This window comes from Gadus morhua, chromosome 6 (assembly GCF_902167405.1).
Source record: "Gadus morhua chromosome 6, gadMor3.0, whole genome shotgun sequence".
Classification (NCBI taxonomy): domain Eukaryota; kingdom Metazoa; phylum Chordata; class Actinopteri; order Gadiformes; family Gadidae; genus Gadus; species Gadus morhua.
In genome coordinates, this window is record NC_044053.1 from 12,857,824 (window position 1) to 12,872,739 (window position 14,916).

At 47.6% G+C, this 14,916-nt stretch overlaps 1 protein-coding gene across 1 annotated transcript in view; it reads right to left on the minus strand.

Moving 5' to 3' along the window:
- The window catches only part of arb2a (ARB2 cotranscriptional regulator A), a 76,597-nt gene that overhangs the window by 43,401 nt on the left and 18,280 nt on the right, over positions 1 to 14,916 (minus strand). The window contains exons 7-8 of the mRNA XM_030359247.1: positions 14,755 to 14,765; positions 12,541 to 12,732 (exon numbers count right to left, since the gene is read on the minus strand). Of these exons, the coding sequence (XP_030215107.1) occupies positions 12,541 to 12,732; positions 14,755 to 14,765 (203 nt within the window). The remainder of the gene's footprint in view (positions 1 to 12,540; positions 12,733 to 14,754; positions 14,766 to 14,916) is intronic.

Here is a 14,916-nt window from a genome sequence, read left to right on the forward strand (position 1 = left end):
AATTCATGTCTCATTCATGAGCCCTTGGTAGTGCCCTTGGCATTGTATATGTAAACCATTAATTCACAGCATCGCGTATAGACCCAGGAACCCCATTATAGAACCACAGCACGGCCGTCTAACGAGGATGCAGCCTAATTAAGTTGTTTCAGAAGTCTGGGCGTCTAGAAGTTTAAAAGAAATTCTGATGATTATTATTTCATAATTCCAAGGCAAGGACCGTTTCATTTGAATCTAAATGCATTTTGCTGGATGTGAACCTTCGGAAAAAAAGGAGTGAACCTTCAAAACGATGATGTAGTCTCAAAGGAAACAACATCCGTGTTTGAATATATTCCAGGAGGAATACATCACTGACCCATTTAAATCCAGATGCATCAACACTGACTAAAGAGCCAAGGTCACAGGCCACGTTCAATCATGAATCCACAAAATTGCAAACTTCAACCCGTCGGAACATCAATCTGAATTTTTCTCTCGTTCAATCCATTTGCATTCATGTGTATGTTTCTGTATGTCATCCACATGCAAGATGATCTGTTGGCCCCCAAAAATACCACAATCAACTACTGTAACGGATTGAGCCAGGGGGCAGACCAATGCTGAACAGAACAGGTTCCCAACTTCTTCAGCCAGTCGGCTGGGAGAGAGGGAGCGGAAGAGAGGGAGAGAGAGAGAGCATCCAACATAGCCAGCCGATTGCTGGAGAAACAGTCAGCAACTGTGACTGCTGACTGCTGTCACTTCAGCTGACTAGCGCGCATCTCCCCATTACCAGGTAGACGAGTCAGGAGAGGCATGCAGCAAATAAGAGAGATGGATGGAGATGGAGGGGGACTAAGGGGAGAAGGGAGAGGAACGAGAGGCACGGAGCGAACACACAGGCAGGGAGACCGAGGGAGGGAGGGAGTGAGGGAGAGGAGGGTTAAGGCTGAGCGATATATTGAGCTAAGTAGCAGTGATAGATTTGTGTTCGTCTGTGGTGTTGTATTTTGTTGTTGTGCGTGAGTGTGTGCGGGGGGGGGGGGGGGCGTGTTGCTGTTTGTGTGTGTTTGGCGGGGTGGAGGGGGGGTCGCGAGTAAACAGAAGGAGTAAACAAAGTGTGAGGGACTCCCAGCGATCAGATCCATGTGTCACTGACACCGCTGAGCAGAATCAACAACAAAGTGCTCCCGGGGCAGCGTGCGCACACACACGCACACACACACACACACACACACACACACACACACAGGCAGCTCATCGATTGTCAGGATGTTAGGACCATAATGCATCTCCACCCAGATCCACAGCGGTGGCAGAGCCCGACGCGAACACGCTGTGTGACAGCAGACGCAAAAAAAACAACAACAACAACAACAACAACAACCACAACTCCCTGCCTTGCGTACGAGACGGAGCCAACTCACACTCCACTTCCTAACTACAGAGGAGAGGCGCGGCAATGGATAACCACGCCATGACCACGCAACTCCGCAGTCACTTCCTGTGCGGCGTGAACTAAATAAAAGCGCCCCGCTCTGAACTTCCTGGTATTTGTCGACGGAGCGCGCCCTCTCTCGCGTGGAGCGAATCAACATGGCGGGAAGCCTGTGGGCCCTTCCATGGAGGAGATAAAGAGAGGGGATCAAGAGGACAGCCAGCCAATTAGGGCTCGGTAATGGAAGGAAAAATTAATGAGCAGTGTGTGTGCGCACACATGAAAAGTCCTATGTGTCGGCTTGGACGGAGAAACCGGTATCTGGGTTGGGGGCTGCCACAGGCTGCAGAGAGCCAAACTTACTTTTTCAAGGCCATGCATTTAACACTGGCCCGAAGCTAGCTGGCTAGCAGCTGCCCTCCAACATACCGGACTGCACCTTGAAGGAATGCAGAATCACATTAAGTCACAGATGACCATCCCTGATGGAGTCTTGCGCTCATATCACTCCATCATACACCATAAAGTAATGAAAAAAAACGTCATGAAATTGTGTTTCCGTATTTTTTGACTCTTACTTCCAGGGGCGTGACAGTTGATGAAGCCAACTGAAACCCCTCAACTAACATTGCAACTGAAATGTGAAAGGCTTTCTTGTTAGCCGAAGTGACAGCGTTCCCAGCTCTATGAGGACCAACTGAAACATGGTGGATTTGGATATTCCTGCTGCGGTGACATAAAGGAGCGACGCAAATGCGACACACTGCGCTGCGTCCGCGTCCCTCGGAGGAGGTGCCGTGTCGAGCTCTGTGGGCGCCTTTGAACGCACGCACGGCTGCATGAACTCTGCGCATGCAGCTACGACGCTGTCGCTGACAAAAACACAGACGGTGCAACGCACTGATAGGTGTGCACAGGTGTGCACAGCTTGATGTTGATGGGGACAAAGGCCTGGGGACATTCTCGTGGATCACAGAGGTGCAGAAGAACAAAAACGTAATAACTTGTCTTTGTGTTTGTTGGTGTGCGTGCATTTGGCGACAACGCGTGTCAAAACCTAGCTGTCGCGAGTGGTTGTGATGTTGAGTCAATGAAGACAGAGTGGGATCAATGACAAGCGTCGGTTGGGAGACGACTCCGGGCAGGATGTAAAAAGCTTCAGGTGGCAGGGTGGTAATCACACCGGCTCGGCTAGACAGATGTTCATCTATGGCACTTGATTGTGCCTGCGAGAGAGTGTGCATGTCCATGTGTGTGTGTGTGTGTGTGTGTGTGTGTGTGTGTGTGTGTGTGTGTGTGTGTGTCTGTGTGTGTCTGTGTGTGTGTGTGTGTGTGTGTGTGTGTGTGCGTCATATCCCAGGAGGAAATAGGCAGGCGGCTTTACAGCCAGAGCATGACCTAGAAAGTGAAACTGTGCGGCGAGGGGATAAATGTGTCACATGGGCTCAATCACTTTAATTTTCCCACCCTTCTGAGGGGGGGAGAGAGAGAGAGAGAGAGAGAGAGAGAGAGAGAGAGAGATAAGCTAATTAAGTCATTTGAAATAGCCACAGAGGGTACCTGTATGCAATCTAGAGAAGGCAAAGGCCTGATGAGTCTAAGCCTCAGGAACACATAAAGAAGGTAACACAGAGGAATGGAGAGGAGAGCGAAGGATGGAGGCAGGTTCAGAAAAAGGTTGATAAAAAAATCTTACATACACAGTCTCTATGGGGGTGCTGCTGGGTGTAAGGGAGAGGGGGAGGTTGCTGATAAGAAGGGCTCTGGATCATTAAGACGGTTCAACAAACAGCCGTGTCATACAACGTACCTGGTCGTTTTTGAAGTGCACAGGTGCGTATGCGTGTTTTGGTGCGTGTGTGTGTGTGTTCGCGTGTCTTTGTGTGCATTTGTGTGCATGTGGAAGGGAGATAGAAACAGACATGGAGAGATGTTGTCTCCTCCATGTTGAAGGAGGAAGTAAGAACTAGGAAATCTATTTGCTCAAAGATTGTAGCATTTGTACGACTTACAGTAATAAAAAACGTGAAACTATCCAATATTTTGCTCAATGAATTTCAATGTTCATCTCATGAACACACAAACAGAGCAGTGATTCCAAAATGTGATGTTTCTTATCTGTGTTGTGAGCTATTATTACTGGTTACACCAGGGGGACAAGCCATGCAACACCAGTGACAAAACTGGGTCACGTTTAAACACACACACACACACACACACAGGTGCATGCGCACGCATAAACACACACGTACACAGACACACACACACATACTCTCATACATGCAAGCACAAAAGCGCTCAAACATGAATGCAGACACATGCAGTGTATGGCGTGTAGTTTTGGCAGGAGGGCGATCACAGGAGAGGGCAGACAGGGGGCTGTGTGCAGAGTGATTGGACTATTCTAGGTCAGCTCTCCTGACAATGCAACACTGTCTTCTAATGCACCGGGCTAAAGGATAAAGGCTCTGCTTGGCCTGACATTACAGCGAGCTGCTCCAAAAAGACTGTCTAAGCCCGACATATGCACACGCACGTGCGCACACACACACACAGAGTGAAGGACAGAAACAAATGGGCACAATTAACAAAGTGATACATACATGTGATCACAAGGGAAAGACAAAGAAGAAAGGCCCAGTGACACAGTGTCTGCCACACACAGACACACACAAGATAGGATTTAGGGTTTAGGGCAAACTCAAGCCCTATAATTCACTCTGATTCTCCTCTTCCCTTCACCCCTCGCCCTTTTCTCTCCCCTTTGTTTGCTCCCTCTCTCTCCACCTCTTATAAAGCTGTATGCAGCACAGCCACAGCCTATAGAGAGAGATCAGACTCCGGACTTCAAAGGGGTTGCAACTAGGTCACGGCAGACTGCGGACCAGCAGTTCACCAGAAGACTCTTCTACGCTCCACTCTCAGTCCTAAGCATCCCTCAAAACTGCTTCCCCTCCCTCCTTAGTCCGTCCCCCCCGTCCCCCCCGTCCCCCGCCCCAACATACACACACAAAACACACTCCCGTATCTGAGGAAGAAAAGGGTGACACTTTATAATAACGTTCATTCACAAGTCATTCATAAGCCTGGAGTTAAAGATGAACTAGTCATTATCAAAACATGAATATACATTTGTAGATTGAAGTGCTAGCTTATTAGAAATAAAGTAATAAGTTGATTTCCTGTATCACTTGTAAGTAATTGAGATTTTGAATCAAATTTGTTACATTAACCCCCTGACATACGTCTATAAAAACGGTAGAAACAGCTGTAGCAAACAAATAGTGTATTTTTGTAGCCTCCCGTTGACCCTAACAAGTGAGTGAAATCAATGTTTCATTCACAGCAGCCGAGCAGAGGGGGAGAGGGAGAGACAGATAGAGATGGAGAGAGAGGGATAGAAAGTAAGAGAGAGAGAGGGAAAGGAAGTACGACAGAGAGACATGGACAGAAAGAGAGGAAGAGGCAGGGATAGATTAGGAGAGATTGAGAACGATTGAGAGTGAAAGAGCGAGAAAGAAAGAGACAAAGAGAAGGATGGAAAGAGAACGAGAAAGACATCGAGAGAGAGAGAAAGAGAGAGAAGGAGAAAGACATTGAGCGAGAGAAAGAGAGCGACAGAGAGGACCAGAGGTAGCCGGTGTTAATACAGAGGCAGCCGTCAGACGAAGGTCAGGACGCACAGCGAGCTGCGGGCCCTTTGGGCTGTCAGAACCACAGTGAGGCTGTAGACACACACTGCAACTCACTCCAAGATCTCCACACGGTTCCATGGGCTTAGGGGACAGCCATACATACATACATATTATATATATATATATATATGGTTACTCAACACACCCACACAAACACAGAAAGCACACAGTTGTTAAGGGATGTATGTGACTGCATGTACTGTTTGTGTTTGCCTGTGCGTGTGGGTTTGTGCAGTTGTGCAGGTTTGCATGCGAGTGCATCTCCATTACAACATACACATGCGTCCACCTCGGTGGGAGTCTACCCCAGCATGTAGCCCGGCAGTACATGGACTGTCTCCCTTCAGGCGAGCGATCACTTGTTGATATTTCAACCCCCCCACCGATGCAGCGTGCATGATGATGTGCGCTCTGATAAAACACCCACAGCCAGAGGAGCAGAGTGTCCAGAACTCAATAGAGGGGACATGAAGCTTGACTGCCAACACCGGTAAGTGCATGGTGTCGGTCCAAATGGGATGCTTTTATTGGTTTAATGTTCGATGTTTAATGTGCTCTTGCCATGTCGGCGGGCGTCCATGTGTGGCCATCACGGCGGGTGGATTGACACTCGAGTGACTGAGCAGCACAACGGCATATGGTGACCTGCTGCTTATGATGCCATCCATTTGTATGGTACGCCCGCCCGTACTAGTCGTAAGATGTAAATCTCCCAGCTTTCTTGCGGCATTTCACGGAGGCACGCCCCCTTTTGTTCGTAGTATAAGCCTTCCCACTCGTAGATCTGAGAGTAGACCGAGTTCCGTTAAGCTGACCGTACGACTCGACAACAAAAAATGGCTGCGCCCGTAAAGGCATTTATTTTCTTTGTATTTGTACCACGTTGGTCATTTTAATGTCGATTTTAAATGCTCTTAAACACTTGATTACATTGCTACTTTATTCCGGTCACTTATTTATGCATTGCACGGTCTTGCTATGCCTGCAATACAATGTATTCTTTTGTTGTTTTTTTTTAAACTGTTTTTTTTTAATGTAACTAACAATAACAATGACTAGCCAATGAGAAACTGGAACGCTTTAAGGTGCTAAGAACCAGGAAATTCCGTCACGTTCTCACTAGAGCAGGTCGGACGTACTGGCGTACAATACAAATGGATAGCACCATTATTGCTAATACCTGACATCAACGCAAAGAAGTCGGACGAGGGAGGGGCGTTGATGGCTCTGTGGTTAAAAATGCGAATCACATGGCCATACAACCACGGAGAGATAAGGATGGGTTGGGAAGTTACATGGAATACATGGCTTTGAGTAAGGCGTCGCCCAGAACTACAAAGATGGCCGCCGCTTGACGTTAGTGAAAGGGCTGTTGCGGCGATGGAAATTGATGAGTAAAGAGTGCCTGTTTTGAAGAGTATCTCTTCAAATAAATATAATATATATATATATGTATTCTATACATTATATACCCTATACAGTATAAGAAGTACGGAAATGCTCAGAGACACACAACTTCCTCCCAACCATTTTTTCAATCTTTCTCAGTTGTCCACCTGAAGACATTTAAACACATAGAGAGTCTTTTTGTTTGTATGCCATAAATAATAACTTTATTTATCTTGGTGACTGGCCGTGTGTGTGTGTGTGTGTGTGTGTGTGTGTGTGTGTGTGTGTGTGTGTGTGTGTGTGTGTGTGTGTGTGTGTGTGTGTGTGTGTGTGTGTGTGCCTGCGTGTGTGTGTGCGCGTCGGCCGCAGAAACGTGTTCCCAGGGAGAGAGCGAAGTAAAATGCACCACACACAGCCCCGGGGCCTCTGAAAGAGAGACTAAACAAGAACCTCCCATAGGGACGCACACACACTGCCCCCAGCTCCAGGTGACCTACTACCCACCTCTCTGAGGTGCACGCTGGAGGAACACACACACACACACACACACATCGTTTGATGTTATCATTTCCTACTTTCAAGGGGAGTGGGGGGGGGGGGGGGGGGGGTAGTAATTATCACACATGAGTTATTACATGAAAACGAGCCAATATTGTTTCAATTTGAGATCAACGTTATGTTTGCGTTGTTCTCATTCTACTCAGGCTTGTTGATCTGTGTTCCAGACTCCCTGCATTGCGCACACACAAACACACACACACACACACACACACACACACACACACACACACACTTTATACCAACATAAACACTGCATCAGTCTGTGCATACTACTACAGATGCACATACGACAGATGTGCATAAATTGAGCATTAACATTAATAGTAGGTTGGCTAGTTGGCTTGCAAGTGGTGTGTGTGTGTCTGTGTGTGTGTGTGTGCGCGTGCGTATCGTCTCCCACACAGACCTTGAGGACGAACATCTTCCTCATATCTTGCCGTGTTCGACAAATAACGCTTCTCTGCCAAAAGCAAAACAACCAAGCTGCAATCGATATCATGCTACGAGGTATACACACCAAACACGCGTATGTGCACACACACACACACACACACACACACACACACACACACACACACACACACACACACACACACACACACACACACACACACACACACACACACACACACACACACACACACAGAGCAACGTGCGCGTCGGACACACTTCCCAGATAGCGGATGATGTAGCGATTACCCTGAGCACCTCAATAACCAGCTCAGAGCGCATTCCTTATTCATGCACATGCAAGCGCGCCAATGCACCTGCAACGCACTCATGCACGGACAAACACACACGGAACACACCGAAAAGACACTTAATATGCAAATGCCTTGTTTTTACAACCAAGGGAGCACTTCGCTGCTCATCTGGGGGAAGGGCTGCAGGGGGCGGGGGGGCCGAGAGGGAGGTGTTGGGGGGGTCCGTGTGTACGAGGGGGAGATGTCAGATAGATGGATAGGTCTCCGGGATCACCCCCCCCCCTCCTCCACCCGCCCCTACCCCCCTTGCAATTGATGAGATATCACTTGCGTTGGCGCTGCTGTTAGGACAGGGAGTCCCACCGTAAAAATAATGTTGGCTTTTTTATTTTTTTTCTCCTGCCTCTGATCAATTTTTAATTTGGCCCATACAGCCGAGGTCTTGGCAGGCCTTGCCCTGGTAATTATGGCGGGTTATTGACAGCTGCCTTCCCGCGGGACTCTATTTAAAGAAGGTTTAACCCCGGAGCAAGCCCCGGCCCCTCCCTCGCCTCTGAAGGTGTCAAGTGCATTGATCTGAGCTGCGGGAGGGTTTGGGTCCTTCCCACCTGGTGGAGAGAGAGAGCGAGAGAGAGTGAGAGATTGTGTTCATGCGGATGTGGACGTGGATGTGTGCTTTTGTGAGAGTGTGTACACTGATCCCAGCGACCACATTTACAAGGCCAAGGAGGGGCAGATCTTAATTCGACTGCTACAGTATGCACATAATCACACACGCACAGGCATGTGCACTCGCACACAAACATACACATAGACATACAAACACACAGTCCGGTAGCTACACAGCCTGACTGGCTAGACAGAGATGGCCACTTGGCCTCTGAGACGACAGGATCACCTACAGCACGGGGTCAGGAGCGGGGCCACCTACAACACACACACAGACTCTGCAATGCACAAGTGTAGCTCAAGCCAAAAACACACACACACACAATAATATATAAATATATATTTACATAGATACAGGGCATCACAGCGGGGAATTTTTCACTGGACTTGAAAACATGAATAGAGTTTTTAACACGTAGAAAACCGAGCTGAAGATAACTGTGGGGAGGGGTAGTGTGTCATGACACAGCAGGGGGGCTGAGCACTGAGGAGCTCCAAACAAAATAACGAATATGAATATTACAAAACTGAGATTAGCAGAGGGCGGACGCGTTCGCTGCGTTTGATAGATCAAACCACAGAGAAATTTGATTGCATATGCTTACACACTTTTGAAACACCAAGACCTGAACATTTCGCAAAATACATAAAAATAGACAAATATAAAGAAAAAACGAACTATATTCAAAATACATCAGATGGATATGTGATGTTTGAATGTACAGTATGTTGAAATTAAATGAATGAGCCATGTGTGGGATTTTGTGTGTTTAACCATAGAGCTGATCAGTGTCCTTGTGAAGTAGTCATGCACCGTGTGTTGCAAGTTACAGTTCCCTGTATTATCCCAAGGAATAATATCGCAATGTTGACCGAGGCGTCCTCCTCTCCTCCCTCACAATCGATAATCCATCTATCCCTTACTCCGTCTCTCCATCTCTCTCCATCAGCCTCCCTCTCTCCCGTCGCTATGGCGTCTCAGTCTCAGGATGCAGAGCGGTGACAGGGCCAGAAGGTAATGATACAGCTGCCATGATGCAACAGGCAGACCTGTCGACTGTCGCACAGTGAACCCATGAAGGAATAAGCTGTCATTAAGAGGCCTTCTCCCCGTAGTGGAGCTGTCAGGACGCCAGCTCCGTACTGTACTCACTCTACATCCATCTCTCTCTCTCTCTCTCTCTTTCTCTCTCACTCCCCATCTTTATCACTCCCTGTTTCTCTCTATCTTTGTCTCGTTCTCTCCCCCCGTCCATCTGTCTTGCAATCTCTCCCCATCTAGCCCTCACTCTCTCTTTATTGAATGTCTATTCTACCACTCCCACCCACTTCTATTTTCATTCACAAGCGTCCATCGACTGACTATTGTTTGTCTTCCATCATTTCAGTCCAGCCCATCCCTCCATGCTCTCCACCTCTTCCATCCCAACCAATCATGACCTCCTTTCTCTCTCGCCCTGAGACTCTGCCTCTGCCGCAGCACCTACCAACCTCTATCCATACATGGCCCCTGCTCTCCCTCTCTCCCCCTCCGTCTTACAGGGTCTCTCTCTTGCTCTACTCCTGCTGTATGTCTTCCTCCTCTCTGCTTGTTGCTGGAGCCACCCCCATTTCCCCTGTCATTTCACTGCTATACGCTAGGAATAGAACCTCATCCGTGTTCTTATTCACACACACACACACACACACACACACACACACACACACACACACACACACACACACACACACACACACACACACACACACACACACACACACACACACACACACACACGCACACATTAAAATACACAAAACCTTCGACTTCCATTATTCAGTGTAAGTCAGGGTCCATATGCAACTCCATCCTGCCGCCTGCCCCCCACTGAAGGTCCCCCTATGAGGACTTTGTTTGTGTCTCCTCTTCGTGTGTGTGTGTGTGTGTGTGTGCCCGTGCCACTGGCCTCCTATTCCTATTTTATCACTAAATATTACTAAATGATTTCCTCAACAGCAGCGCTGCCACGTGTCGCTGAATGGGTAGCACCACGCGATCATGAAGGACACAGAGAATTCTGCCAGAGAAAGGTCTCGATTAAAAAAACGGACGTAAAAAGTAAATGAGGCAAAGGTAGTAGAGGGCTCTTGTTTAGAGAGGACTGTTTGGAGTTATAAAAACTAGCACAAATAGCCACTTCCCCCCATACAAAAAAAAAGAGCACAGACTCATGTGTGGTATGGTAGATTTTCATAAACAACTTTTGATAGTATAACTGTAACGATTTTAATATATATATAGCATACTCACTGCATTATTCTTCAATTCTTATACATCCATTATACAATTTCATTTATTTTTTCCTTTCTATGCTAATATTTCTATATCAGTGAAACTAATTATTCATGTCTACCAATTGTATGTGCCATTTTGGGCAGGGAACGTTATTTGGATGTCTGTTTATAACAACAAATTAGAATACCCAAAAGCTTTTGATAGTTGTGTTGCATCTCATTTTCTCATTTCCAAGCCCCCCCCCAAAAAAAGTACAATTAGATTATGTCATTTGCATGTCATTATGCTAACTATGGACAATGGAATGGGCACATAATCAATGATAATGAGTTTCACACCATTTTATCCGATTCCTTCATCCCTCCATAGAAAAACCAATACACCTCCTTTGGTACTATACCCAGACGACTGTATCTGGCACTCTTATGCAGAATTACTTAGCATATGAACATGATTTCACACTGGTCAATAATGCTAATTTCTTTGGGGTCATCACTCAGTATTTGGCACTGAATCCAGTCATTGACAGCATCAAAAAGTACAGTAGATGAAAAACTGTGTGTGTGTACGTGCGTGTGTGCATGAATGAGAGTACATGAGTGTGTGAGTTTTCCAGCTTTATTGCAAATGTCACTGCAATGATTTACGCGGAATGCACGCAGAACTTCCCTGTTTTTTTTCCATAATACATGAGCTGCATGTACACAATGTATGCTGTGATATAAGCCGTCTCTTTGCCTCAGTGCACAACAACCTGCTAATACACAAACACTAACACACACACACACACACACACACACACACCCACACACACAGTGTGTACATTCATTCTCTCATGAATGTACACCGTGAGAGAAGACTTTATACAGCAAAGCAAGTCCTAATGACATTCAGCTGGACAGGACGAGAGGAAGAGGAACAGGGAGGGAGAGGGGGGGCGAGAGGCGCGAACGGGAGAGTGGAATATTCCCCTAAGTCAATTTGAACAGCGGGCCAATGAAATTACCCAGCTAGCCGCAGCCAGGCTGACAAATGAGCAGCGAGATGCTGAGGGAAATAACAAGGCAGGGGCGAGACCATCTTCCACATGCCAATATGCGTGTACAGTACGCCCGCACAAACACACACACAAACAATCACAATCACCTGGTCTGATGACTTATATTTTAACACAATTTAAAAAGAAAGTCGATATACAATGTTCACGCTATTGATGTTACCGTTTTCAAGGGTCTATTTGTGTATCCTACACAGAAGTACTGAAATGAGAAAAAACGAATCAAAGCAGGATTGCAGTCCTATATACATCACAAGCGTACATCGACAACTCAATTTAAAAGGAATATGTCCTTATTCAGGGTACTCAAGCCTAAATGAAGTGTGTGTGTGTGTGTGTGTGTGTGTGTGTGTGTGTGTGTGTGTGTGTGTGTGTGTGTGTGTGTGTGTGTGTGTGTGTGTGTGTGTGTGTGTGTGTGTGTGTGTGTGTGTGTGTGTGTGTGTGTGTGTGTGTGTACACACGACCGGACCGGGGCAGGTCCAGTGCCGCTGTCAAACCCAACCAGAGAAAAGCCTCCCCTGATCACTGGCTCCTAGTCACCTGAGTCTCTTTCCTCTTGTCTCGTGACTGCGCCCTCAGGGTCCTCAGTAGGCCCCCCGGAGACCCACCGACCCAAAGCCTGAAGAACGAGCAGCCGCCACACTAACCACGCCCCAGCGCCCCCTGTCCCCCAACCTCACGTATGGGGGTCGCCCCGCTCCTGACCCCGTGCTGCTCGTGTCCCCCCCCCCCCCCCCCCCCCCCCCCAGCAGACCCCAGCGCCCCCCTACCTGCATGGCTCTGGTGATGAAGGGGATCTGCGTCCCAGAGTCCAGGTCCTGGTTGATGATGAGTCTGCGGGCCCACTGGCCGGCCCGCACCACGCCGCTGCCCTGGATCAGCACCAGCAGCCTGGCCGGGTTGGTCAGCGCGTCGGCGCTGTGGAAGATGAAGCTGCTGGCCTCTTCGTCCACCGCGTCCACCTGGTGGAGGGCGCAGGGAACGGGTTCAACGACACGGGAACCGCTTTAGTCCGGTTTGTTTACCGAGTCTGCTAAAAGGGCAGGAAATGGGCCAACTTGGGTGAGGGTTAATGTTAGGGTTAGGGTGAGGGTGACAGTTAGGGTTAGGGTTAGTGTTAGGGTTAGTAGTTTAAATGGGTCGGTTCAACTATACGTACACAAGTTTAATTCTGTTTATTGTTTGCTAGAAGGGAGGTAAAGGGGCAAAACTTGAAATAAGCAAAGCTATCAATGGCGAGCTTTCTGTGTTTTGTAGGTTCTAAGGTAAAATGGGAAACATACACAAGTTATGTCCAGTCGTTAGGGTTAGGGTTAGAGAATTTAAAATGTATGTAAAATGTGTGTATCGTGTTTGTGTCAACATTATGTGTATCCTTTGAACCCAAAATTTCCCAAGACACTCACAAAAACACAGACACACACAAACACAGACACACTAAGATAGACACACACACAGAGCATAAAAAGCATGGGTGGCAGCTGCAATAACATAATCCATGCAGACAAAGAGAGGCGAATGGGGGAGAAAATCTCACCCCTTATTCTCCTTTGCTCCCTTACTTGCCCTCTCTTTACTTGGCTGCAGTTAATCTGCTTAAAATCAGCGGTCACAAGTTCAACAGCACGCAGGTGGAAGGACCCACCGCACGCACACACACACACACACACACACACACACACACACACACACACACACACACACACACACACACACACACACACACACACACACACACACACACACACACACACACACACATTCGGCTAATAACCCAACACGCACAAACAAGGACAGCCCCACCCCCTTGAATGTATAGACACATATGTGTATACACGTGCACGTGTGTGTGTTCACTGACACAGACACACAACGCACAACCAGACGCACAAACACCACAAACACGTGAACTGGATAGTGGGCAGCGGGAAACGCGGGACAAAGCTTTTATTTTTTCCTCCTATTTTCTTCGAGGGGAATAATGAGATGAATAGCAGCGAGAGATAAAGCAGTTAAGGTGTTTTGGGGGCTAATGAAAGCCACTGAGTCTCTGGCCGCAGTAGATTTATTGCCACTCCTTGGCTATTCCAGCACACCACTACCCCACACTCCTGCTATAACCGAACCAAAGAAATGAAGAAAATAGCAGAGAAATAACAGGTATATCGTTGGCGATGAGGTTTGGGAGGTAAGGGTTTAAGCCCAAAGCAGCAGCATCTTATCGCTCTCTTCTGATAGGACGCCACTGTATTTGGGACGCGGAAATTCTAAAAGCATTATTCTGCGTGCGTCCCGAACTGGCATGAGCTTTGGGCTTAAGGGCGAGGGTCTCTGTGCTGGTGGTGGTGGTGGTGTTGGGGATAGAAGGGTAGGCACAGATTCCGACAAATATATCGGCTGCAGCCTGTGTGTGTATGTGTGTGTACGCGGGGGGGGGGGGGGGGGGGGGCAGAATAACATGTGTGACAGCCGGGTAGCAGTTCCCCTATAGTGCCACAGAGAGCAGAGCAGATTAAAGTGTTTGCGGTGCGGCAGCGCACACACCAGACGCCACGTCACAATACCGTTAATGTGTCGAGGAGACGGGTAAAGAGACAGGGCGGCGGGTTGGGTGGGTTAAGGGGAGAGGGGAGAGGAGCAGGGATGTGTGATCGAGGGGAAAGGAAGAGCGAGAGAGATAGAGAGCACAGGAGCGAGAGGGAATTGAAAGAGGAAGGGAAGAAGAGCCGATTTCAACCCAATCCTCCCCCTGCCCCATTCTGCATCTGTGTTTACGTTTATTTTATTTAAAGAATGACACACAACATCACAATCACTCTAAAGCCTGAGAATGGCATGTCAGTCCTAATATTCAATACCCACTTTAATCTTCAAGGCAAAGGGGAATCAAACAGGGCAAAGCCTGATAGTGTATATCCTGGGTACTTACTGGCACAATTGCTTTAGTCAGGCTGCACTCTTTTTCCAACAGCTCGTAAACATACTGCGTGAGGATCTGAAAGAAAACAACGAACAAAAACAAACCAACATTACAGATGAGCACAATGCAGTTAAATACCCAAAATATTTTAGTAAATCCACGCAGAAATCAAATGAATGCAATATACAATACATATTTGCTCTCATATCTGCTTGGTGTGTGTGTG